This window comes from Humulus lupulus, chromosome X, assembly GCF_963169125.1.
Source record: "Humulus lupulus chromosome X, drHumLupu1.1, whole genome shotgun sequence".
NCBI lineage: Eukaryota > Viridiplantae > Streptophyta > Magnoliopsida > Rosales > Cannabaceae > Humulus > Humulus lupulus.
In genome coordinates, this window is record NC_084802.1 from 237542915 (window position 1) to 237567547 (window position 24633).

The 24633-nt window shown below is 29.7% G+C and overlaps 1 protein-coding gene and 1 long non-coding RNA gene across 2 annotated transcripts; both read left to right on the top strand.

Moving 5' to 3' along the window:
* The first annotated feature begins 7451 nt into the window (after window positions 1-7451).
* LOC133803391 (small ribosomal subunit protein uS12) lies at window positions 7452-9139 on the top strand. The gene is made up of 4 exons (XM_062241420.1): window positions 7452-7607; window positions 8317-8472; window positions 8583-8709; window positions 8827-9139. Exons 1-4 carry the CDS (start codon window positions 7603-7605, stop codon window positions 8965-8967), a joined length of 429 nt encoding a protein of 142 aa, XP_062097404.1. The 5' UTR covers window positions 7452-7602; the 3' UTR covers window positions 8968-9139.
* An 11015-nt stretch (window positions 9140-20154) lies between these two features.
* LOC133803483 (uncharacterized) lies at window positions 20155-21358 on the top strand. Its single transcript, XR_009877973.1, has 2 exons — window positions 20155-20483; window positions 21156-21358. It is a non-coding gene; the product is annotated as an uncharacterized LOC133803483 (long non-coding RNA).
* The last annotated feature ends 3275 nt before the right edge of the window (window positions 21359-24633 follow it).

Genomic DNA, 24633 nt, shown 5'->3' on the forward strand with positions numbered 1-24633 from the left:
GAGCACGTAAACAATAACTGATAATGGCCAATATAAATACGACAACACAAACACACAATTTTTACGTGGTTCAGCAGTTAAATCTGCCTAGTCCTCGAGTCTCTGTTATTAAACTCAAGATTATCTCTGAAAATTCTTCAGCCTGAATTCTTCAGAGTTTTCTCTCAAGGTTCAGAATTTCCGTCCATTACAATGGTGCATGACCCCTCTATTTATAGAGAAGGCTAAAGAATACTATCCCACATATTTTGGGTAGTTACTCTTTTTATGAATAAAATTAATGGCTTTAAATGCCTATAATCAGATATAAAAGGAAATGTCCCCTGAAGACCAGGGGACGTATAACTGACCAAATAATATCCCACGATTCTAGGGGATTTACAGTAATAAATGAGGATTACATCTCGTATGGACAAGACTTATAGATATTCAAGGTGGTTATCATATATCTCCAAGGCTTTAGCTTCCCAGGTTTCCCGTCATCTTTCGAGCTAGAGACATCTCCCGAGGTCACATGGCTTTCGAGATCGTATGTGCGTTGAGCTCGGGACCCCTGATCCGAGGTCATCCCTGAGGATGGATGCGTTTCCGGAGCTACCTTTCGAGGTCATGAATACTTCGAGGTCACCATACTCGAGGTCGTCTATGACTTGCAGGCTCGATATTCAATCCTGGAGCATACTTCAAACCTTATGAGTCCACTTGCTGCAAATCCACCTTTCGATGTCATATTTAACATAGCTCGAAATCTGGGTATAACAATTGTTTTACTATTTTATATTTAGTGTTTGGTTATTAGCCTTAACATTTATTAGCATAAAATTAATGGTTTTATTTCTCTATTTACTATTTGACTGTGTTACTATTTCATTAATTTCATAAACTAAAAATATCTACAATATTTTTACTCACATAGCATAGTATAGTAATTAATAATTGAATTTGTATAGGATTGATGGAGTAAATCATAATTGAATTTGTATAAGATGCTACCTTGTGTTTTGATGAAGTTGAATTACTTTTGTGTGTCTATTTACCTTATATTTTATAAAAAATATGATTAGTAAATCTATCATGTATATACATAAAGAAGAATTTGATACTTAATTTTGTGTGGATAAAAAAATGATTTACCTTAATTATGTTTTGGTTGAACTCTAAGCCTACAATGTAAACTATATATTTATAATGAAAAGATCTCAACAAAATTGATTAAACACACTATGACTATATAAATTGATTTTTTTTTCAGAAGTAAAAAAAAACAAGTACTGAATTTGTATAGGATTAATAGAGTAAATCATAACTGAATTTGTATAAGAAGATGCTACCTTGTGTTTTGTTGAAGTTGAATTACTTTTGTGTGTCTATTCACCTTGGCATTTTGCGTAGATTGACCACCTGATTTTAGAAAAAAATGGTTAGTAATTCTATGATGTATTTTTATATAAAATTTGAGATGTAATTATTTGAGAAAAAATTGTGAGTAAGTCAATGATGAATGATTATAAAGAATTTGAGACTTAATTTTGTGTCTATTAGATAGATATAGTAAATCATAACTGAATTTGTATGAGATGCTACCTTGTGTTTTGTTGAACTAAAATTACTTTTGTGTGTCGATTTACCTTGGAACTTGCGTAGATTGACAAAAAAATGATTGACAACTGATTTGACAAAAAAATGGTTAGTAAATCAATGAAGAATGTACATAAAGAAGAATTTGATACTTAATTTTGTGTGGATAAAAAAATGATTTACCTTGATTATGTTTTCTGATTGAACTCTAAGCCTACAATGTACTCAGAATGGATATTGTTTTGGAGAGAAGGTCGACTGATATGTAACTCTTATATAAGAGTACTATTAAATTAGATATTATTTTTAAAAAAAATTCAACTTGATATTTTTATGATAAGATCTCAACAAAATTGATTAAACACACTATGACTATATAAACTGACGTTTATTTTTAAATAAAAAAAATCAAGTTTGAAATTCCAAATAAAAATATCAAGTTCAAGATTTTTCTTAATTGGTTAATAGATGTTTATCTCGTTAACTAAAATAATATTGTTAACAGATATTTTATCACGTTAACCAGAAAAATAGTGTTAAAATAAATTTAGCACATTATTCCAAAATATTGCGTACACGTTTATCATATTTTTTATTTAATTAAAATAAAATCGTTAAAGTTAACGTCAATTTACTAAAATCTATTAAAATTGGCAGAATTTTAAAATAACTCCGTTAAAATGAAAATTTGCCAAAATATTGTTAAAAGAAATTTAGCACATTGATCAAGCATGTTACGTACACGTTTATTATGTTTTTTATTAAATTAAAATAAATCCGTTAAAGTTAACGTCAGTTTACTTAATTCCGTTAAAATTGACAGAAATTTAAAAAACTCTGTTAAAACCAAGAATTGTCGTTATCTACACACTTTTTATATAGAAGATATATATATATATATTCATAGTTAGTAAACTTTTATACAGAATCTTTTCAAGGAGAAAAAAAATACAACCAGGAGAAATAAATCAAAAAAGAAGGAGAAGTAACATACAAGAACTTTGAGTTGGTGTTATATGATCATATCTCAAAGTGTTGCATTACTAAAATCAAAACAAAACCTTCACGGAGATTTAACCTGAGAAGATTCCTCAAGACTTAAGGAGGTTGAGTAGAATTTGTTGTTTAGACAGAAGAAAATATAATGTTGAAAACTTTTTATATGATCCTCTACATCGTAAATAAATAGAATTATTCAAGCATTTGTGGCATAATAAATTCATTATGGAGCTTTACGAATGGGTGGGGAGAAGAGAAAGAGAATGACTATAAATAATATTAGTTAAATTTGAATATAAATATCTAAAATTTGAATATTTTAGTTCGTAACCATTTTTAGTTATAATTTCTTTTTTTTAATCATAAATTTGAAAAAGAAGAATTTAAAAATCTGAAAATTTTTAAAAATAGAAAAAGTGCTTTGGAACAATTTTAGAGTGCCGCATCATCTCATTGGTGCTCTCATTTATATAAATATTAGGTAGAAGCAACGTGCAATGCATGTTTGTTTAGTCTTAAAGTTGTAAACATTGTCTATTATTTTAATAAAAACTGGTTCGCTGTTATTTAAATATATATATATATATAATAGCATGAACTATAATTCTATAGTATATATAAATATTTATATCAATAATCTCTACATACATGACATCTAAACACAACGTATAGATATATATATATTTACATAGCTACATGACATATATATAAAATACAATAATATTTAAAGAGAAATTAATAATAGAAATAAAATAAGAATAGAAAAAGTCATAGTGTATACAATATTATACATAGATAAATTATTTTTAGTTTTTAATGTATCTCACAATGTCCTTTGGTGAATTTGATGAAGAAAAAAAGCTCCAATCACTTGATAAAAAACAAACTATCATACAAATTTAGAAGATAAAAAAATAATATGTATACCTTATTATTTTTAAAATAAATATGATTTAATTATTTAAATTATCATAAAATATCTTTAAAATATCATATTTAATTAATTTTTTTTAATTTTTGTTTGTTCTAGTTGAATTTGACAGTGACAACAAAAGATTATATATATATATTATATGTTTAATATAATATTAAGTTTAAGTTTATTAATTAAATTTTATTTAAGTTATAAAATATATGGTTTTATTATTTGTAAAATATCTCAAAAATATATTATTTTAATTTGTTTAATTATTTATTTATTTAATTTTATTTAAGTTTAAGTCATGTTTACAATTTACCGTTAAATATAAGAATATTCTGTTAAATATAAGAATATTTCGTTAAAGTTAACAAAAAAAATAAATAAAAAACTGTTAAAACCAAGAATTTTTGTTGTCTATACACTTTTTATATAGAAGATATATGTTTAATATAATATTGATATTACATGTGGATTTTAAATTTATATTTTTTGTTAGTTGATAGTAGATTATATTATATATTTAATATGATATTATTTTAATACGTGAATTTTAAGTTTAATTAAATATTATTTAAGTTATAAAATGTATAGTTTTACTATTTTTAAATAATTATTATTCTAAAATATTTAAAAAAATATCTTATTTTAATTTATTTAATTTTATATAAGTTTAAGTTATATTTATATTTTAATGTTAAATATAAGAATATTCTGTTAAAATTAACAGAAAAAAATTATTAAAATAAAAAATTAATAAAAAACTGTTAAAACCAAGAATTTCTGTTGTCTATACACTTTTCATATAGAAGATATATGTCTATAATAATATTGATATTATATGTGGATTTTAAATTTATATTTGTTGTTAGTTGATAGTAGATTATATTATTTTAATACATGAATTTTAAGTTTAATTAAATTTTATTTAAGTTATAAAATGTATAGTTTTATTATTTTTAAATAATTATTATTTTACTTTAATTTATTTAATTTTATATAAGTTTAAATTATATTTATATTTTACTATTCAATATAAAAATATTATGTTAAAATTAATTAAAAAAAATCATTAAAATAAAAAAATTTCGTTATCTAAAGACTTTTTACATATAAAAGTGAGGGGATTTTTCAAAAATATGGCTTTTATACCATCAATGTGCAAAAATATGGGAATTATACTTTTCTTAATTTGTATGGGAAAATTTATTAAAAACAAAATTAAAATATGGGAAACACAATTAGTAGCTAACTAAAATATGGAAATGTCATTTTTTTTTATCATAGTTATATTTTCTTTGATTTTGAAAGTGATTTTATTTTTTTATTTTTTTCAATTTTTTAATTATTTTTTCAGTTATTTTTTTTCTTTTTTCCTAACTTATTTATTTATTTTTCTACCAATTTTTTTCTTTATCTTTTTTTTTTCTTTCCATTTTTCCATTCCACCTCCTCTTCTTCTTCTTCTTTATTAATTTATCAAATTTTTTATTTCATTTGTAATGTTTTTTTTTTCATATTTTTTCAGTTTTTTTTTTCCTTTTTTTTCTTCATTTTTGTATTTATTATTTTCTCCTCCCATTTTTTTTTTCTTTTTTCACACATATGAGCTTTTTTTTTCTTTCTTTTTTTCTTCTTCTATTTTTTTTTTCATTTTTCAAACATATGAGCTTTTTCTTTCTTTCTTTTTTTCTTCTTCCATTTTTTTTCAATTTTTTCTACCAATTTTTTCTTTCCATTTTCCCATTATTTTTCTTCTTCTTTTCATTTTTATTCATTCATCTATTTTTTCCTTCATCATTTCTTTTGTTTTGTTTTTTCATATTTTTTTTAGTTTTCTTTCCTAAGTTTTTTTTCTTTCTTTTTTCTTATTTTTTTGTACTTATTTTTTTCTCATTCCATTTTCTTTTTTCCCCTTTTTTCACACATATTTTAACATTACATAATTATTTTACTATTTTTTATGTATTATCTTTTATTATTGTAATTTTTTTTTATGGTTTTTTCCACTATATATAAAAATTCAAATCAATTTTTTCAGCATTTTCTTTTTACTGTAATCCTTATAGGAACACCAAAATTTGGAAATAAAACTAATAAAAATATGCAAACGTGAATGGATAACTAGTTACCCTGATGGGAACATTCAAATCTAGAAAAAAAAAATTATATGAAGAAGAAGAGAGAGAAGAAGGGGTGGATCTAATTTTTTTTTCTATCTTCAAATTTGTGGAAACTGGTTACCTTCCCGTTATTTGTATGTATATTTCTGGGGTAACTGGTTACATTCACGTTTTTTGTGTGTATATTTTCTGTGGGTAACTGGTTACCTTCACGTTATGATGTGTGTATATATTTATGGGTTCTTTATGGTAACTAGTTACCTATGTTACTAAAATCATAGTTATTTATTCCTTTTTTCAATGAAGTGTTCTTCCTCTTTTTCATTCAGATTTGATGTTTCTTTTCATATTTAATAAGAGTAACCCGTCACTCCTCTTATGGTAACTGGTTACCCCTCTTATGGCAGAAGGTTACTTCTCTCAGGGTAACTAGTTACTCTTCCTGGTACATGTTATTTAACCTAGCTCTAGGATTTTTTTTTACATAATTGTCAAAGATAAATCAAGTAACTGGTTACCTTACCCAGAATTTGAAAAAAGAAACATACAATATAAAAATAAGAAAAAAAATGTTTATAATAAATAAATAAAAAATAATAAACACAATTCATATCACAAAAAAAAAAAAAAAGATTTTTGCAAAACAACCAAATAACAAATTAGTATAAAATTAGTTATATAAAGAGAATTCTAATTCAAATTTTGACTTAGGAGTCAAAGAATTCTAGTAATGGGGAAGTTTCATTCCAAGTAAATTAAGAGTGCAAAAAAGATAAGTAAATATATTGTGATTGTTAAGAATGAGTAGTATATCAAATCATTTGTGTGGAGTGGAATTAAAGAAATTCGATAGAAATTACAGAATGTGAAAGTCAAAGGGATTGTTTGCTTACCCCAAGTGTTTGGCTAATACAATCTTAGAGTAGGACCCAAGAATAAGAGTTGGCTAAGATATATAATAGAACCTGATTATCAACCTACCAAAACACCTAAAAGGGTGGTCCCCATCGTTTATAATACTAAGACAAAATTTATATGCCCTCTTGCTATGTCTATATATGTGTATTTATTTGTTCTGGTGCTTTAATTGTACCAATGTCCTTTAGTGCATTTCTTTTTCTTAATATGTTCAGTAACATTCAGTAAACTTTTTCTCTAAATTTTGTAGTTTTTCACCATTGATGAGGCTCTTGAGAAAAATGACCAATATTTTGTCAGAACTAATAAAAATCTCATGGACAGGAAAGGAAAATTATTATGAGAACTGGTTGATTTTAGATGGCAGGAGGAAGCTTTCAAGATATTTTTTAAAATGATTTTAAAATACCAACGACAATTCTTGCTTCATGCTTATTTAGTTGGTTTGATGGCACCTAAAATAATATAAAAAGTAATATAAAAAAGTTAAAATAAAATAATATAAAAATATGAAAACTACCCTTTATAATAACTGAAAATGTAAGTTTTTTTCCATAAAAAATGTAGTATAGAAAAGTTAAAAAAAATTAAATAAAATGACATTACAAAACTATCATTCTACTTGAAAAAAAAAAAGTTCAATGGTAATAAAGATATGACATAATCAGAAATTTTGACAAAAATGTGGAAAAAAAAAAGCCATAAAATTGATAAAAAAGTATAAAAAGCCATAAAAAAATTATGCTGAAAAAAAAGCCATATTTTTTAAAACTTCAATAAAAAGTCCATATAATGTAATTTCCACTAAAAGTGATATATATCATGCTGTACAACTCTTAAAATTTGGATTTAAAAAAAAAAAAAAATCTTGAAATTGGGCTTTCCGTCTCTCAATAAGGCCAGAATGAAAGAAATATATAAAAATAAAGAAGCCCAACCCAAATATAAAAGGAAAACCCTAATGCACTCTCCCTTTGAACGGTCACACAGAGAACAGATTTAGGCCTCCCTCACTCCTTCACCGCACCTAAGCCAGAACCAGAGCTCTTCTCTTTCTCTGCCGCCATGGGGTATACGTTTTTCCTTTCTTCCTTTGCATTTTTTCACATCTTCCTATAAAGATGCTCAAATCGATCTATGTGAAATTTCCTTTGCATTATTGTGGTTGTAGTTTATTCTTTGTTTTTATTTATTTTTTTTCCTTTGAATAGTTATAGTATGCGTGCATTTTTCATTTATTAGATATTTAGATTATGCTGTTCTAATAAGTTCAAGAAAAAAATGTTACTTTGTAGCCCTTTTTTTAAAAATGAGTTTATTAGTTTTGTTATTCATACAACAACAGCTGAAATACTTGAGGAATGCTTGCTATAGATACTATCTATGTATTAGTGTGATTTATTTTCTACTCATAGCCTAGAATGTTTGTTTATACTCCTTTTAGACCTGCAATTGAAAAATATTTATTATAGATACTGTCTCATGTAATATTCTGGTCAATTCATTAGATTTTGATGTTATGGTAAGCTGAAAAAAAAAACCTTACTTTCGAAGCTTTTATGGAGTATGTATTCGTTGGGTTATGTACTACTAGAGTGGTTAATTTTCTAGGTTTCACTGTGATAAACCCTAGTCCTGCAATTGAGTATGTTATGGTGTTGTTATTTATACATCTGGAGTAGTTGATGAATGTTTACTATAGGTACTGCCAATATAATAGTGTGGTTGGTTTTCTAGGTTTTCATTGTGATAACCCTAGCCCTGCAATATTATTTGCAGTAAGACACGTGGTACGGTAGCTGGCCGCAAGCTGAAGAGCCACCGTATCAAGCAAAGGTGGGCTGACAAATCGTACAAGAAGTCTCACCTTGGTAACGAATGGAAGAAGCCATTTGCCGGTTCCTCCCACGCAAAGGGCATTGTCCTTGAGAAGATGTGAGATTCATTGATTTTGATGTTTATTTGCACCCCTTTGTTTTAGCTCTTGATATTATCAAGCTCATTCCATGTAAAAACTGACTAGTTTTATCCATTGTGTTGCACAGCGGTATCGAAGCTAAGCAGCCTAACTCTGCTATTAGAAAGTGCGCTAGAGTTCAACTTATTAAAAATGGCAAGAAGATTGCTGCCTTCGTCCCCAACGATGGTTGCTTAAACTACATCGAAGAGAATGTAAGTACACTTGAAATGAAACTCTTAGCATTGTGTATAGGACTGTTTTGGATTCATGTCTGTTTGTGCCTATTTATAGAAAAGACTTAATAAGGAGATCTTGTTTTGTGATTTTAGGATGAGGTTTTGATTGCCGGATTCGGAAGAAAGGGTCATGCTGTGGGAGATATTCCCGGAGTTAGGTTCAAGGTTGTGAAAGTCTCTGGAGTGTCTCTCTTGGCTCTTTTCAAGGAGAAGAAGGAGAAGCCTAGATCCTAAGTTATCATAGATGTTTTTAACCCAAAAATCGTAGTTGTTGTTCTAGTTATCTGATGAAATTGTGTGATGAATTTTTGATATATGGTTGTTGGGTTGAATTCAGTAATGCCCCTTTTTTGAGTCGTTTGTTTATCCAGTTACATGTGCTTTATGATTATGTTCTCATTCATTACGAGTAGTTTCAATTTAAAGGCTCTTTCACTCTTAAAGTTGTTCCAACTAAAGAGAGTTCATAGCAGTGATAACACAGACTTACTCTTGAATTATACTACAATATAAGGAATTAACAAACAACTTCCCGGCTAATTATTTCTATGAAAATTTCAATTTATTAATGACTCTATGCATCTTTTATTCTTTCAAGTTTTTAGACGTGTATCATAATTAAGTTGGGAAAACTGAAACTTAATAATTTAAAGATCATTACTATGAGTCTTTCAAAGATGATTGTCATAGGGACATATTATGCATAATAATGCCTACTAATTAGTATATATGCCTCAAAAATTATCTATTCCCAAAATATGTCATTTTGTAATTATTGGACTTAATTGCCTCTCCTATCAACATCATCCATATATCTCTAAATTGTATGTTCTATATATAAATTTTAAGATTTAGATTGAGTGTCCAAAAATCGGCACCGGAGAACACGGGAAATTATGCCGCTGCCGGAATCTAGGAATTTTTTTCTAATGCCAAAATGTGCCTAAAAAGACCTATAGAAGGTCAAAACAACCACTCAAATACCACAAAAGCTCGTTCCTAAACATGCATCTAAACTCTCAAAATTAAACCCGATGCAAACACAAAACCAGTAAATACTTGAGATGTAGTGCCGGTAGGTGCTGAAACGAGTTCAAATGCTAAAGAATCACTTGCTGTTTGCCTAGAAGTATGACAATTCTTGCCAACCGTCCAGAATTGCAGAGGAATCTCATAAACGGTTGAAAAACTGGGAAGCTTGGGAGAAGAGAGAGTTTTGGAGATTTTGAATTTCAAAGGGTAAAAGTGCTTACTGAGAGGCGGTTCTTGAGTTTTTATACTCATAGAACTTGGGGTGGAAGCAACCCCACCCCGACCGTCGGATTACCTACGACGTAGGCACTCGAGAACAATCCAACGGTCAGGATCCAAAAGGCATGGATCGCGATCATTAACATTGGAAAAGAATACCTCAGGTATGGAGCGAAAGAACACATAGGGCGCATATTAGACGTTTGGGGGAGTGGAGTGGACTCCTCATTAATTACACGGATTGATGGGCCTAGCAATAGGGAGTCAACACGTGACGTGACTTTCTAGAGTGACGTCAGGGGAAGCCCAAACGTCTCCCCCCAAATACCTTTTCAAATTACTCCTTAGTCTAAGTCTCCACTGTCCGAGGATGAGTGAAGACTTGGGGGGCAAATGTTGTTCGTGTTTTCGCCACACGACATGTGGCAACCAGGAATAATTAGCGACAAGGCATGAAGTTCTCGGAGTGTGAGCTCTTCCAGGAAAGCCAGACTGGCCAAGTTGTGGATGTCTCCAAGTGAGGCCATGCCCCGAGGTCTGCCCCCGAGGCAAGGATGTCTCTGGGTGAGAACACGCCCCGAGCCAATTTCCAAGTCATGGATGTCTCCAAGTGAGGCCATGCCTCAAACGAGGATGTCTCTGGATGATTGATTGATTGTTGAATGTGGAGAATAGTTCTTAACTGTTCTTTAAAATCGTAGTTATCAATTGTTCTTTGCTTGTTACTTTATTTTATGTTATTGAATTTTAAAAACAAAACCCCTTTTTAATTCTTGTCTCTATTTTGAATAATGAGTTGATCAATAGTCCTCGTGGGTTCGACCTGTATTTACCATTATTCTAAATAATTGGTAATACTGAAAATAATATCTTTACTAAATTTGATACGGCATACGACACACATCAAATTTTTGGCGTCGTTGTTGGAGATTATTTTATTTAATTTGTTATTAATTTTTTTTTTGTTTTACTAACTTGGTCTATTAGTTGTGGTTGATGTTTTCAGGGCTTGCATAGAACTTGATTTGAGACATGGCAATGTACTATCAACACTTCTATGATCCACAAATGAATAGATATGACCCCTATTTTAACTATTACAATTCACAATGGGAGGAATATTCTAGTACTTTCTATGCTGGTGTTGACCAGCGTTTTGGTTAGCAACACTGAGTTAATATAAACAACAAAAAATAATTTAATGAATTGAAATCAAATAAATGACACAAAGAATTTATAATAGTTCGGCACTAAGAGTTGGTAATGACCTACGTCCACTTGCACTTTTATTAATCAAAGAATTCTCAGACTCAAAATCAAGAAAAACTAGATTCAACTGAGTTTCATAAGCTCGAGAAAGAATATAATTCAAGAAAGATTTTGTATCTAAAGTGCACTCTAGAACTTATGATTTTAACTTGGAGATAATGACTGTGAGAGATCCCTATTTGTGGAGTCTCTTAGTGGGCTATAGACCCTTACAAAATAATCTAGGCCCTACACGTGTAGTGTGAGATTGTTACAACTGATTACAAATTCAAATAATACTGGAAAAATATATTCAAATATCAATTACATAAATATCTTAGAATATTTTGTAATATCCCGCGAAATCTAGATCTTCGGATTTAAACAAGTTGCCCTTTGAATAGGTCCATCTTTGAGCAACTTCATGAGATGTTACCAGCTATCTTTTCTTCAAGCATAACACTTTGATCAGTTTTCAACCTAGGACAAAGCAGACTACATCTCTTCGCACTAATGATGTCTACTCGAGCAGCTATCTTATGTCAACCAACTCTTAGAATTTGATGTCATTTACAGACAAGATCCTCTTCAAATGCCACGTCACCATGTCCAAATTTGGGTTAAACAAGTGGAAATCAATATGTTGAGCCGAATTACTACTCTCCATCACAATATAATGAGCCTGTGCCACAATATTCAAATTCATTAATTGGAGATCTCATGAGAGCCTTAAATGTCAACAATCTCCAAATTCAACAGATGTCACAGCAGGCTTACATGCCTCATCCTCAAAAACTTCCACTCACACCTTCAAAAGAACAAGTGTTATCTCTTGCTGATAAGATGAAAAGTTTAGTCACCACTAATATGCAATATCAACAGGGTCTTGTACAATTTCAGCAAAACACACATGTAATTCTTCAGAGTAATTAGGTATCTCTTCAGAATTTAGAGAACACAATGGGAAAACTTGCTGCATCTTTGAGCAATCTTGAGGTTCAGAATTTTGGAGAATTACCCACAGAATTGAAGAGTAATCCAATAGTGAATGATGGTACCCCAACTCTCCAAAGTGTTACACAACTTGACGTGCCATCTCACCCAAACACAACATTTGATCCAATTCCAACTCAAGAAGTCAACAATTCAACCATAGAAGCATCCTCTCCACTGGAGATCTAAAATTTCACTTCAGTTGGACCATCATATCAGAACATGCTACACAAACCGACTATCAGATCGTATATCTCTATTCCTCCTTTTCCGAGCATATTGAAAAAAATCTAAGAACGAGGGGGAAAATAAGGAGATCCTTAAAATCAATATACCACTCCTGAAGACCATTAAGCAAGTACCACAGTATGTTAAGCTTCTTAAGGATTTGTGCACAAATAAAAGGAAACTTAAGGGTGATAAAAAGATAAGTGTGGGGGAGAATATCTCTGTTTTTCTTCAAAGGAAGTTGTCGCCCAAGTGTGAGGATCCTGAAATGTTTACAATTCCATACGCCACTGGTAAAACTAAGTTTGATCATTGGTTATCCCCTAAGGGTAGTTGAAGATGTTATAATGCAAGTTCAATTTGGGAGGTTATTCTTGCTGATAACAAGTACAAAGCTAGATGTCAAAGTAAGGGTCGGGCCACGGCATTGTTCTTGCTGAGCTGCGACCCTCTAGAACATTAGGGAGGCCAGGAAGAAGGGCGGGCCGTGGCGCGCATAGGGTGTTTTTGGGGGTTGGCTTCTGGTTGAGGCGGGTCGTGGCATAGGATCATGGGGTCGTGACGCTTAGTGTGTTTTTGGACTCCAAGGAGGTTTTAGGCTCGGGAATCCAAAAGTGAAGGCTCGGGATGGATTTTATCAGCCCGATTGATAGAATTCAAGGTCCCGGAGACTAGAATTATGACCCAAAGTTATTTAATGGATTAGGACTTGATGGATGGATGTTGTTGATGCGTTGTGACCAGGTTTTCAGCGAGGCTCGGATTAGGGAACTGTGTTCGGGATATCGGTGCTCAGAAAGCTCGGGACACATGTAAGAAAACTGTTGTACCTGTAGAGCATGGCGATACCCTATAGTTTGTGTTGTAGGGCACAACCCTATATGATTGTGTTGCAGGGCATAGCCCCCCATTGATTATGTTTATACGTGTTTAAGTATTTGTTTAAATATGTTATGTGTGCATATATGCGAATGAACGACAAGAGCTAGGAATGGCGAGGGTCGTGAACGGCGAAGGTTGAGAACGGCAAGGCCGAGCACGGTATGGGGCTGAGAGCAGCGTTAAGCACGCAGAGTGCGACTTGCCAGGGTGAGACCCTATAGAATACCTGGGATATCCTCACGGTGTAGACCGCGAACCCAGGACCTGGTAAAGTGCCTGAGACGGCATGGCCATATGTGTTTAGCCTATTGGTGATTTTGTTATATGTTAATTGATGGTTATGCATATGTTATTTTCATGTGTGGAGTTTTCTTGCTGGGCTTCGGCTCACGGGTGCTCTATGGTGCAGGTAAGGGCAAGGGGAAAGTCGACCAACCATGAGTACGGAGAGCGTGAAGCGATGCGTACATGTTTGGCCTGCCTGGCTACCACGACCAGGGATATTTTTTGGGAGATGTTTGTATTAAACCTAATTTTATCGTTTAGCCGACTTTAATTATAATTTTAAGTTGTAAATGTTTCTAAACAGCATTTTGGGATACCAAATGTATATCGCTTTATAATTTTCAATGGATGATTATATTTTCAAATTGTATGACTTTTATTACAGTTTAGCTACAATTTTAACCTAAAACCTCGATTAGCGAGTTAATTGCACGTTTTAAACTCACTTAGTAACGACTCTAAGGAAGTAGGGCGTTACAAATACGTTAATTATTATTTATAATAATTGATAAATATCAGAAAATTCCTTATTCATATTCCAGTGTATGATCTTGTAAGAGTACATGAGAATTAAGATCATAAAATATGAATAAAATAAGTCAGCAACTTATTAAAGTATGAAATATTTAATTAAGGGTTGCTAGTACAGTTTACTAAGTACTACTTAGTAGTGCATGTGATTTTGATTCGGATCACTAATGTGGATAGACATTTTAGTAAAGGTACTGTGTATAATAGTGATTATACATGACTGGACCAATGTAAATTAATATATTTTATTAACGTGGCGTTTATCATAAAAGATTTAATTTATATCACAAAGATGATCATTAGTAGATCAGTCTAAATCCTGAGTATTCATGAACTCTTGTTTGTGTTTATTAGGTTCTTTGATTCACTCGCTCAGGTATCTTATATATAATGATACCGAATAACTTTTATTTTGGGAACTTAATAACATGAATGACTGGAACATGTTATACAACAGTGGAATCCAAGCTTTCCGTAAATGATCGAATATTAGTTCCCTTAAGGGTTAATTCTGGGAGTGAATTTAGTTATTGAGCTCAAATCTATAATTGGATTATAGACTAACTATTCATTATGAATTAATGGTACTTAAGGAATCAAGAGATAATTAGAAGGGTAAAACAATAATTTTGACAAGCTCTAATTATGAACTAATAAATTGAAGGACATAACTACTTGTAATAATTATATCAATGGACTACTAGTTAGAACTCAGTAAATATAATTCTATATTTTCTAAGAGTACAATTCCATATTTATAGTGTAGTAATAATTAAATTAATAAATAAGGTTATTACATTGATGAATTCAATCAATAATCTGATTTATTGGAGCTTAGAATTATAGGTCCATAGTCCCCAAGTCACCTCTGTACTACACTGTCAAGGGTAAGATTGACTAAGGAAAGATTAGTGAGAGAAAGAACTATTTTGTGAGAGATTTTATTCTCGAGGGCAAAATGATAATTATGAGATAGTTATTATTATTTAATTAATTGTGAATTAATTAATTTTAACTATTTAGCTTTATTTATTAAAACTATGTATTAGTTAAAAGAGTATTATTTAATTATTTAAATAATATTATAAAATGAGAGATAAAATAAATATCTTATTTAAAGATATTATTTTAATCCAATAGAAAATAAAATAAGGTTAATTTTTTTATTAACTGATATTTATTCAAATATAAATATATTATTTTATTTGAAGACAAATTGAGAAAAATATATTTTGAGCATTAAAATAATGCCACACGCCTATGACTATACAGTCATAGGCGTGTAGCATTATAGGAGTGTCATGTGTGTGATAGTCAAAATCCTGTGATCCGTAGGGGGAAAAACCGGGTAAAAGCTGTGTAATCCCACACCGCTTGGGGAAGGTCAAGTGTGATGATTCTAAGACTGTGTAGGTATGGGACTACACAGTTAAAGATGGCTTAAATGGATTGATGGGTACTACCTAAGCCAACAAGATGCATCTTCTTTTCGGTAGCCCATCACTTGAGAACTCCAAAGTTAAGCGTGCTTGACGTGGAGTAATCTCATGATGGGTGACCTCCTGGGAAGTTTTCCAAGAAGCGTGCGAGGGAGGACAGAGCACGCTGGAAAAACTTGTGTTGGTTTGTAGGGCACGTCGTCATTCCAGAAAGCAATCAAAGTGACATGGGGCGTTATAAATGGTATCAGAGCCTTGACCCAGCTGGAAGTGTGGCCGACGGGGACGTTGGATCCCTAAGGGAGGGTGATTGTGACAGTCAGAATCCCGTGATCCGCAAGGGGAAAGACCGGGTAAAAGCTGTGCAATCCCACATCGCCCGGGGAAGTCAAGTGTGATGATTATAAGATTGTGTAGGTATAGGACTACACAATTGAAGATGGCTTAAATGGATTGATGGATACTACCTATGCCAACAAGATGTATGTTCTTTTCGCTAGGCCATCACTTGAGAACTTCAAAGTTAAGCGTGCTTGACCTGGAGTAATCTCATGATCGGTGACCTCCTTGGAAGTTTTCTCAAGAAGCGTGCGAGTGATGACAAAGCACGCTAGAAAGAATCGTGTTGGTTTGTAGGGCTAGTCGTCATTCTAGAAAGCAACCATAGTGACGTGGGGCATTACAATGTAGATTTGTCTTGCATATTTTATTAGATATAATATTCAAAATATATTTATTTAATAAGATATTTTGATTATTTAAAAATATTGGATATTAAATAAAAATGTAATAAAGATATTATATTATTTAAATTTAGTATAAATAAAAAAAATATTATTTATCTTTATTGGATTAAATAAAACTTTATAAATACATCATTATAGGTTTGACCTAATATGATGATCAATCTAGTTTTCTGAAAACCTAGCCACTCTCATAAATGTCTCTCTTCCTGTTTCTCTTCACCATCACTAAGTCTCATGAGTTGAGAACACTTAGTGATCACTAGAAATCAATCCTATAGTAATCTACATGCCCACATATGTGCTGGTGTGTTAGAGGCTAATTTGGAAAATCAAGGTGTGAGATCTGTCACGTCGGAATTGCAATGATTGGATGATCATAACTATACAAAAAGAAATGAGGAATCTTGATAGGCATCAAGAGGTAACTTTATTTTATCTTTTATATGGTTAATTTAATGCAATGCATATATGTTGAGATTCTGGGCTTATGGTTTTAATTGAATTTTAATAAATTGCTTCCGTTGTTCTCTCATTTAGACCATAAGGACCAACAATTGGTACCAGAGCTATCTCCATATATGCTTGCATTAAATGTTGTGTGCGTTTCTTGCATTTAATATGTATGTGAATGGATGGTTGAGTTTATGAATGTGTGGTTGAATGTGAATAGTTAATTATATGGTACTATTGGGTTATGTTTTTTCATGCATTGTTAGAATTCATGTAAGCCAATTTTAATGGCATAGGATTTTTTTTTTGTAATTTTTAATGTAAATTATTGTTGGAAAAATTGCACTCACCATGGATGAGCGAGCTCGGGTTCATAGATCCTCGTCCACGTTGGGAGCTTCACAGCTCCCGTTCCTCATGGCTGATCGGAGCCACCGTCCCCATGCAGCTTAGCCGCATGCATGTGTGAAAGCCATGCACGATCGAACCCCAAGGGTCCAGGCGGACGTCCCACCCCATCCGATCAGACCACCACCACACGACAGTGGTGGCACTTGTTGCAGCCGGCCGTGTGGTTCTCCCTCCCAAGCCGCCGATCAAGCACCAGACCACCACCACCACCACCACCATCGGCTCCTAGTAGCTGAACCCCTATAGTTGTGGAACTAATTTTTTAGTTCCAACATATTTTTAATTTCCTATATTGTTGCAAAATGGTTTAGATATTTTTTTTTGTTAAATTAGTTGATTAGAAATTAAAAATATCTAAATTATTTTATTTTTCTGAAAAAATAAAATTAGTTAGTTGTTTAGTATATTTTTTAAAAATATCCGAGTTTAAATAATATGTTTAAATATTTAATTATTTTTTATACAACTATATAATTAAACATTATTTTAATATTTTAATTAGTCAATTTGTTAAAATTGGTTTAATTAGAAATTAGCTATCAATTTTTCGAAGGATGTTAGTTGTTAGTTTTTAAAATAATTATTTTAAAAATTTATTGTTTAAACAACAACTAATTTTTTTGCATAAATATCTTGTGAGTTAGTTAAAATTGTTAACACTGTTTAATTTGAATTTTAAGTGTTTATTTTAATTTCATAAATTAAAATATAGTTAGTTGGTTGAGATATTTTAAAATATCTCAAATTTAAATAATTAATTAAATTCCAATTATTTAATTGCAACTAATTAGGCAAGATTAATAGGGTTAATTAATTTAAAATTGTTTTAAAATTATTTAAGTAATTGGAAATTTATTTTTCTAATTAATGGTGGTGAGCCATGGTGATTCTTAAAATTACATAGTATGGGCCTTGAAGAGAAGAAGAGAGAAAGCTGCGGTTTCTGCATCAATAGCCTATTTTGTAATTTATTTATATTTTTCCAAGAGTTATAATTTTAGAAATACCTAATAGCTACTCGGTTTACTATTAATTGCTTATTTATTGTATTTATTTAAATAAATGTTATTTGATAGTTGGTTAATAACATGCTCATGCATTATATCTTGCTATACATGAAATCCCACACAGTTATTTTGATATTCATGCATCTCATTTATAGAAACTTGATTATTTAGGAATGTCCTATATGTTTTATATGAATTGTTTTGTGAAATAACTTGCATGTAAAATGCTAGGTTATATAAGTAGTTAAAAACTTGGTAAATAACACCTTATGACTTTCTATTTCTAGTAAGTCTTTTATTTAACCCACTTTAATTTTCAAAAGAGTTTTTTAAATTAAATTATTTAGAATGTAATGGAAATTAATTAAATTATATTCATGCTAGTTTAATAATTTAGTTAATAATTACATTGCTAAGGCTAAATAGAACTAAAACTTATTTTTAATAAAAATAGTTTTAATTACCAAAACACATTTATTTTAAATCGTGAGTGGGAGAAGGTTGTCATTTAATATGAAATCTACGGTCTCCATTATTAGTACAACAACATTTAATATGGGGAAGACCTCGCGACGACTTAGTTTTTGTCCCCCTAAGGAAGGTATTGAACCATGCTTTTACAAGGATAACTCCTTTAATTAGATAGGATGAAATGATGCATTTTAGGTTGACCGACCCTAAGGTGGCATTCCTAAGTTAAGTCATGGAATATGAAATAATGGGTTACACTCACAAAGTCACATCTTAGTCTCAGTACGAAGGATGTGACTTGACCAAATAAACGGTACTTTATTTTATAAGGAAAACAAGAGTTGTTTTAGTTTTATTTTATAAAAATAAGAATGTCTTATAAACTATCCCTAAGGTGACACTTTAACATTTAAGTAGTTTTATCGTAGAATAATTAAATGCTTGTTTTTATGTGTTTTAATTATGCTCATGCTAGGAGTGAACATAAAGCCCGAAAAACTCGAAAACCCGCTCGACCCACAACCCGAAAATAAAAAAAAATAAAATTCTCTCGGATTAAACCTGACCCGAAACCCGAAATTTTGGAATGGATTTAGATTTCAAATATATAAATTTCGGATATCAGGTGTAAACCCGAAACCCGGTACAATATTAAAAAATATAAATATATATGTTAAAGCTATTTCCTAATCCTAAACTTAAATAGGTTACCAACCACCTCCCTTCCCCCTCAAACTCTAAGAGCACTTATAATAGATGCTCTACTCCATCCTTTAAAATACTTCTAAAAAACACACATTTTTTTATTTTACCTCTAAATTTTACATTATACCATACATCAGCTTCTCTATATATTTCTCTACATCATTTAAATATTATATCTTTAAACATATTTTATTAATTAAAATAAAATAAAATAATTGATAAAGAAAAAAGAAATAATAAATATATACTAAATGAGAGTGAGAAATCTTATAAAGAAAAATAATAATATTAAAATATTATATAAATGATATGTAAATGTAGATATGGATTAATTGGAGTTTGTGCATAGCTATTATAAATATATGTATAAAAGAGCTGATGTAAGATGTTTTTGTGAGTTTTAGCTAAATATTATAGAGAAAGTGTATTACAAAATACATCACCAAATTTTTTTTTTTTTATAATTTACCTTAAACTTTTACATTATATCATATACCAGCTTCTCTATTTTTTCTTTACATTATTTAAATATTATATTTAAAAAAAATATTTTATTCATTTTAAAAAATAAAATAATTAAATATAATAATATCACACTCATATATATACAAAAATTTATAAAAAAATAATAAAATATTTATAGCTTGTGAATAGTATTTTACTACATATAGAGAAATACTATTCATTTAGATAAAAAAATATAAATTTATATCACCTATTGAAAAATTATTTAACCATTTTTTTTCTATATTATAAAGAATTAGACACTTTAGGTCTTATAAAGAATGAGACGTTTTAGGTCTTCCATTGGAAAGTGCTTTAAGCTTTCTCTTCTCTCTACCCATCCTTCTTTCTCACGGTCGGCTACACGCTTTCACCCACGAGCACGACGTCTCCTCCCTCAATCTCAGAGCCCTCTCTCACAGGCACTGTCGTAGACCGTCCCCCCTCTCCCGTCGCCGATCCTCCCTCTCTCAATCTCGGATCTCGTCGCAGACCCTTCTTCTCACAATCTCAGAGCCACCCATTAAGTTGCCCATCTTCTCTTGATTCTCGGCGAAAACATAGAGCATCCCAGGCTTGTTCTTATCCATTTACATCAGGTATGTATTTGAGAAAATGGTTGATCTTGATAGTGTTTCTCTAATTCTTTTTAACATAATAATGTTTCTCTATTTTGATCTGCAAGAGTAGTTAGAATACCTCTATATGAAATTTAAAACTGATTTTGATATTGTATCTATGTGGTTTATGTTGTTGATTATCTGAAAGATTATATCTTTCTCTATTTTGTTCTTGATCTCATCTTATTAATATTTTATATTGTATATTCTTTTTTTTTTAAAAAGGATAGGGTATACTAAAACTGATTGAAACAAGTTTTTTCAGTAGAATAATGCAAGTTTTTTTTTTCATTTATCTTCTTAGTTTTTTTTTCAGATTGGTTCCTAGTTTTTTCTCTTCTGGTTTTTGTTTCCTGAATGAACATTTTAGTTTTTTTTTTTCAGATGTACACACACGCACATGATGGTCCACATATATATATATATCTTTTGTATATGTGGTTAGTTGGTTTTTGTTTTCTATATATGTTATTAATGGTATGAGATTTGAGTATGAGTCTGAATGATTATGTAAATTTTATAGTATTAATGTGTTTGTTCAATAAGTTGATTTATGTGAGATTATGAATTTTCATCTCTTTTGTTTTTTTTTTATACTGAGTTTGAATTAATTAATTTATGTAATATTTTTTTAATTTTTTTGTTTTACAGGAGTGAAATGGCTAAAAGAGATATCTTGGATACATTAAACTTTTTATAATTTGTGTAAAGAGTTTATAATTTGTGTAATTATGTTACAAGTTTTTTTTTCCAAAATTAATTAAGAACTTATATAACATAATAAAACAATTTAGGTCCAAAGCCTAAATTACAATCTCAAATAGAATAATAAAACTGAGAAAAAATAGGTTCAACACCTTATCTCAAAATTTTAACTTTTAAAAAATGGTAAAAATGATTTTTTTTAAAAAAAAACGATAAATTTCAATTTATACTAGGCCTAAGGCCTATTTCGGGTGAAATTCGAATTCGACTGAAATTAGCATGACACCCGAACCTATATCAAATCTATTTGTATTTAGATCGGATTCGGTAGATATTTTTCAAAATCCAAATCCAAAAACTTTGAACTCGAAAATTCGAAATCTGCTAAACTTGATCGTGTGCACCATGTTTAATTTTCCAAAATTGATATTTAATTTTTCATTTATTATTGTTTATTTGTATTTATATTTTACGGCTTAAAATCTTTGTTTTTCTTTTATGTTTTATTTTCCCGTCTAGTTTTATTTTAATATGGCCGGATACACATTTAACCAAGTTACCACAAAACATAACTAAGTGGAAGATGGACATAGAAATTCTCTTGCTGGAAGAGGATTTAATTGATGTAGCTGCAACACAAGTTCTGTGGAAAATGCCTTTGATTTCATTCAAGAAGCATGTGTGCAATGGTATGAACTCAACAACAGGGCACGAAAAATTCTGCGCTCTTCATTTACTGAAGAAATTAGAGATGCATATGACTGTTTTGTCTATGCAAATGACATTTAGAGGGTTGTACACAACAAGTACGGTCACATTCATGAACAATGTGTTCATGAAAGAAACATCCATCTCGCTAAGGAAAATTTCATTCAAAGAAAGAGGAATAGGAGGGCAAGATAAATATGATTTACACTTATTCTAAAACAAAAGTCCATAAGTTTTATATTCAAGAGCTACTAACTTTGTTTTGATTCTCTAGTGGAGATAAAGAATCAGTTGCTGAAGCAGACTACTATTTTATTTAAAAATTGTTTTAGTTTTTATTCTTCTTTAGTCGCATGTTTTTATTTGTTTTATTAATAAATTTTTTTTTGGTACAATTATTATTGTTTTTTTAATAAATTTTATTTAGTTCAAATATACGTGCAAATTTAAAATTAAAACTAAAAGGACTTCAATGCTCATTTAATTCTTAATTAGAATATATATATATTTAAGCAATTAACTTATTTTCATGCAAAATAACAAAAATACAAATGTCAAGAGATTGTTATATATTTATGTGTGAATAATTATGAGTAATTCAATTATTCATATTGACTTGAAATTTGTACGTCGTTTCTAAATACTAAGTACATGAAATTAAAACTTTAAAATTTTATGTATTTCATGTAAAGTAACACTTAGTATCATTGAATTAGATTTAAGAAAGAAATATTAATTAGTTAATATTTAAATTATTTAAATTCAGAATTCAAAGTACGTGAGAATGAAATTCAATCCCAACTCAACGTAAAAATGGACTACATTTCTTTGAAAAGTGTAGAATAAATGAAGTAATTAATTAGACTTTAAGTCTAATATTGCTTGAATTATTACTTCAGTTATAATTTGTCTTAGAGTTAAGATTTGCTCAAAATAAATCTTAACTGGAAATTTAGATTATAAAGATATAGTTGATATATTGGGATTATGATTCTAAAATTAATTTTCAATTAATGAGACTTAATTTAAAATTGGAAGATAAATTGAGTTGCATTAAGAATACAAATTTTTTTAATAAATTAATAAGAATTTGTATCGACAAATTTTATATTGGTAACATTCAAAATAAATGATCATCTAACTGATTAGTTTTGAGAAATCAAACATTAATCATAAAGATCATATTCATTTAATTACAAGGGAAAATACATCATTTTTTGAGAAAAACAAAAACTTGTCAAATATTTTAGTGGGAGCATTGTCTGATGGCAACTCACTGGGATATAGATGAATTCTTATTTATGAAATTATAAAGAATTCAAAAACTGTAAATTTAATAAATAGAATTGTTCGAAATTCTAAATCCATCATGAGATTTTGACTATCCAGCTGATGAGGTTAGTGTCATTTAATGAATGAACATTCAAAATCAACTAGGGTCATTAATGGGAAAACTCAGGTTTTCAAATTTCGGACGAAAGTCTGAAGTTATAATTATTTGATAATTATTTATTAATAACCTAATGATTGGGAAATTCAATATCATGGGAATGACGTTGACAAAGTTTAATAAGAATGAATTGAAGTAGAAATTTAGTTTTATTAAAACCATTGAAATATGGTAGATTCTAGAAAGTCATTTAAGTGGAAAACAAGTGGTAAGTTATTAGTTATTATGTGAGATAATAGATTTATTATGAATAAATAGAAGGACATCAAACATGAATAAATAATAAAGACATGAAGTTATCAAATAGTCGATTTGATGAAGAACTTGGAGATGTGTGCATCAGTAACAAGTGTAGTTGAATTGAGATTTAATTCTTAATTTAACATTATTTATATTGGAAGTGTCCAAATATATAAATTTTATAAAATAAATTCGAAACTATTCCGAGTGGGAGGAATAAAAATGTTGTCTAGTATATTTTGAACCCAACAGGAATAAACAATAAAATAAAAGCGTGAAGTCATAAATACTAGAAATTTAAGATTTAGTTATTTAATTAATGAAAATAATATATTATAGTAATGTTGCAATAGAAAGAAATAAATATTCTTATTAATTGAATATGAGATCGAAATCTTAAATTAAAATGCACTGATTTACATTTAAGTAAGGTTAGTATAATCATATAAGAAAATCAAAATATATTTCTATCTATTTAATTTTCATGATTAGTCATGAGAACCAAGTAATCATTAATTATTAGAATTAATGAATACTCAAGTTGTGACTAATAGAGGTTCTTGATTAATCGAAATTAATTTCAAATTTAGTAATAAATATAATGTTCTAATATTATCAGTAATATTGATCATTGGTTAATCTAGTGATAAAGATCCTAAGGGGAAATAAAAGTGACAAAGAAGGAAAATGTACAAAAGTAAGTATGTATATATTATACAGAGATAGTGTGATGGTCGTGAGAACATCAAAATAACATTATCTGTTAGACCTTATTTGAAGACTTAGCATGAATAGTCAGATACATGAACAACTTCTAAGAGTTAGAGAGTACTAGACTTGATTTAAGTGCAAGTGGGAGAGTGTTCGGGTTTATGCCCTAAAAGCAAGTTAAAAGATGATATATTGTGAAATATATGAAATACAAATATATTATAAATGAATAAGTTAATTATTATTTATAATAATTAATAAATATAAGAAAGTTCCTTATTCATATTCTAGTGTATGATCTTGTAAGAGTACATG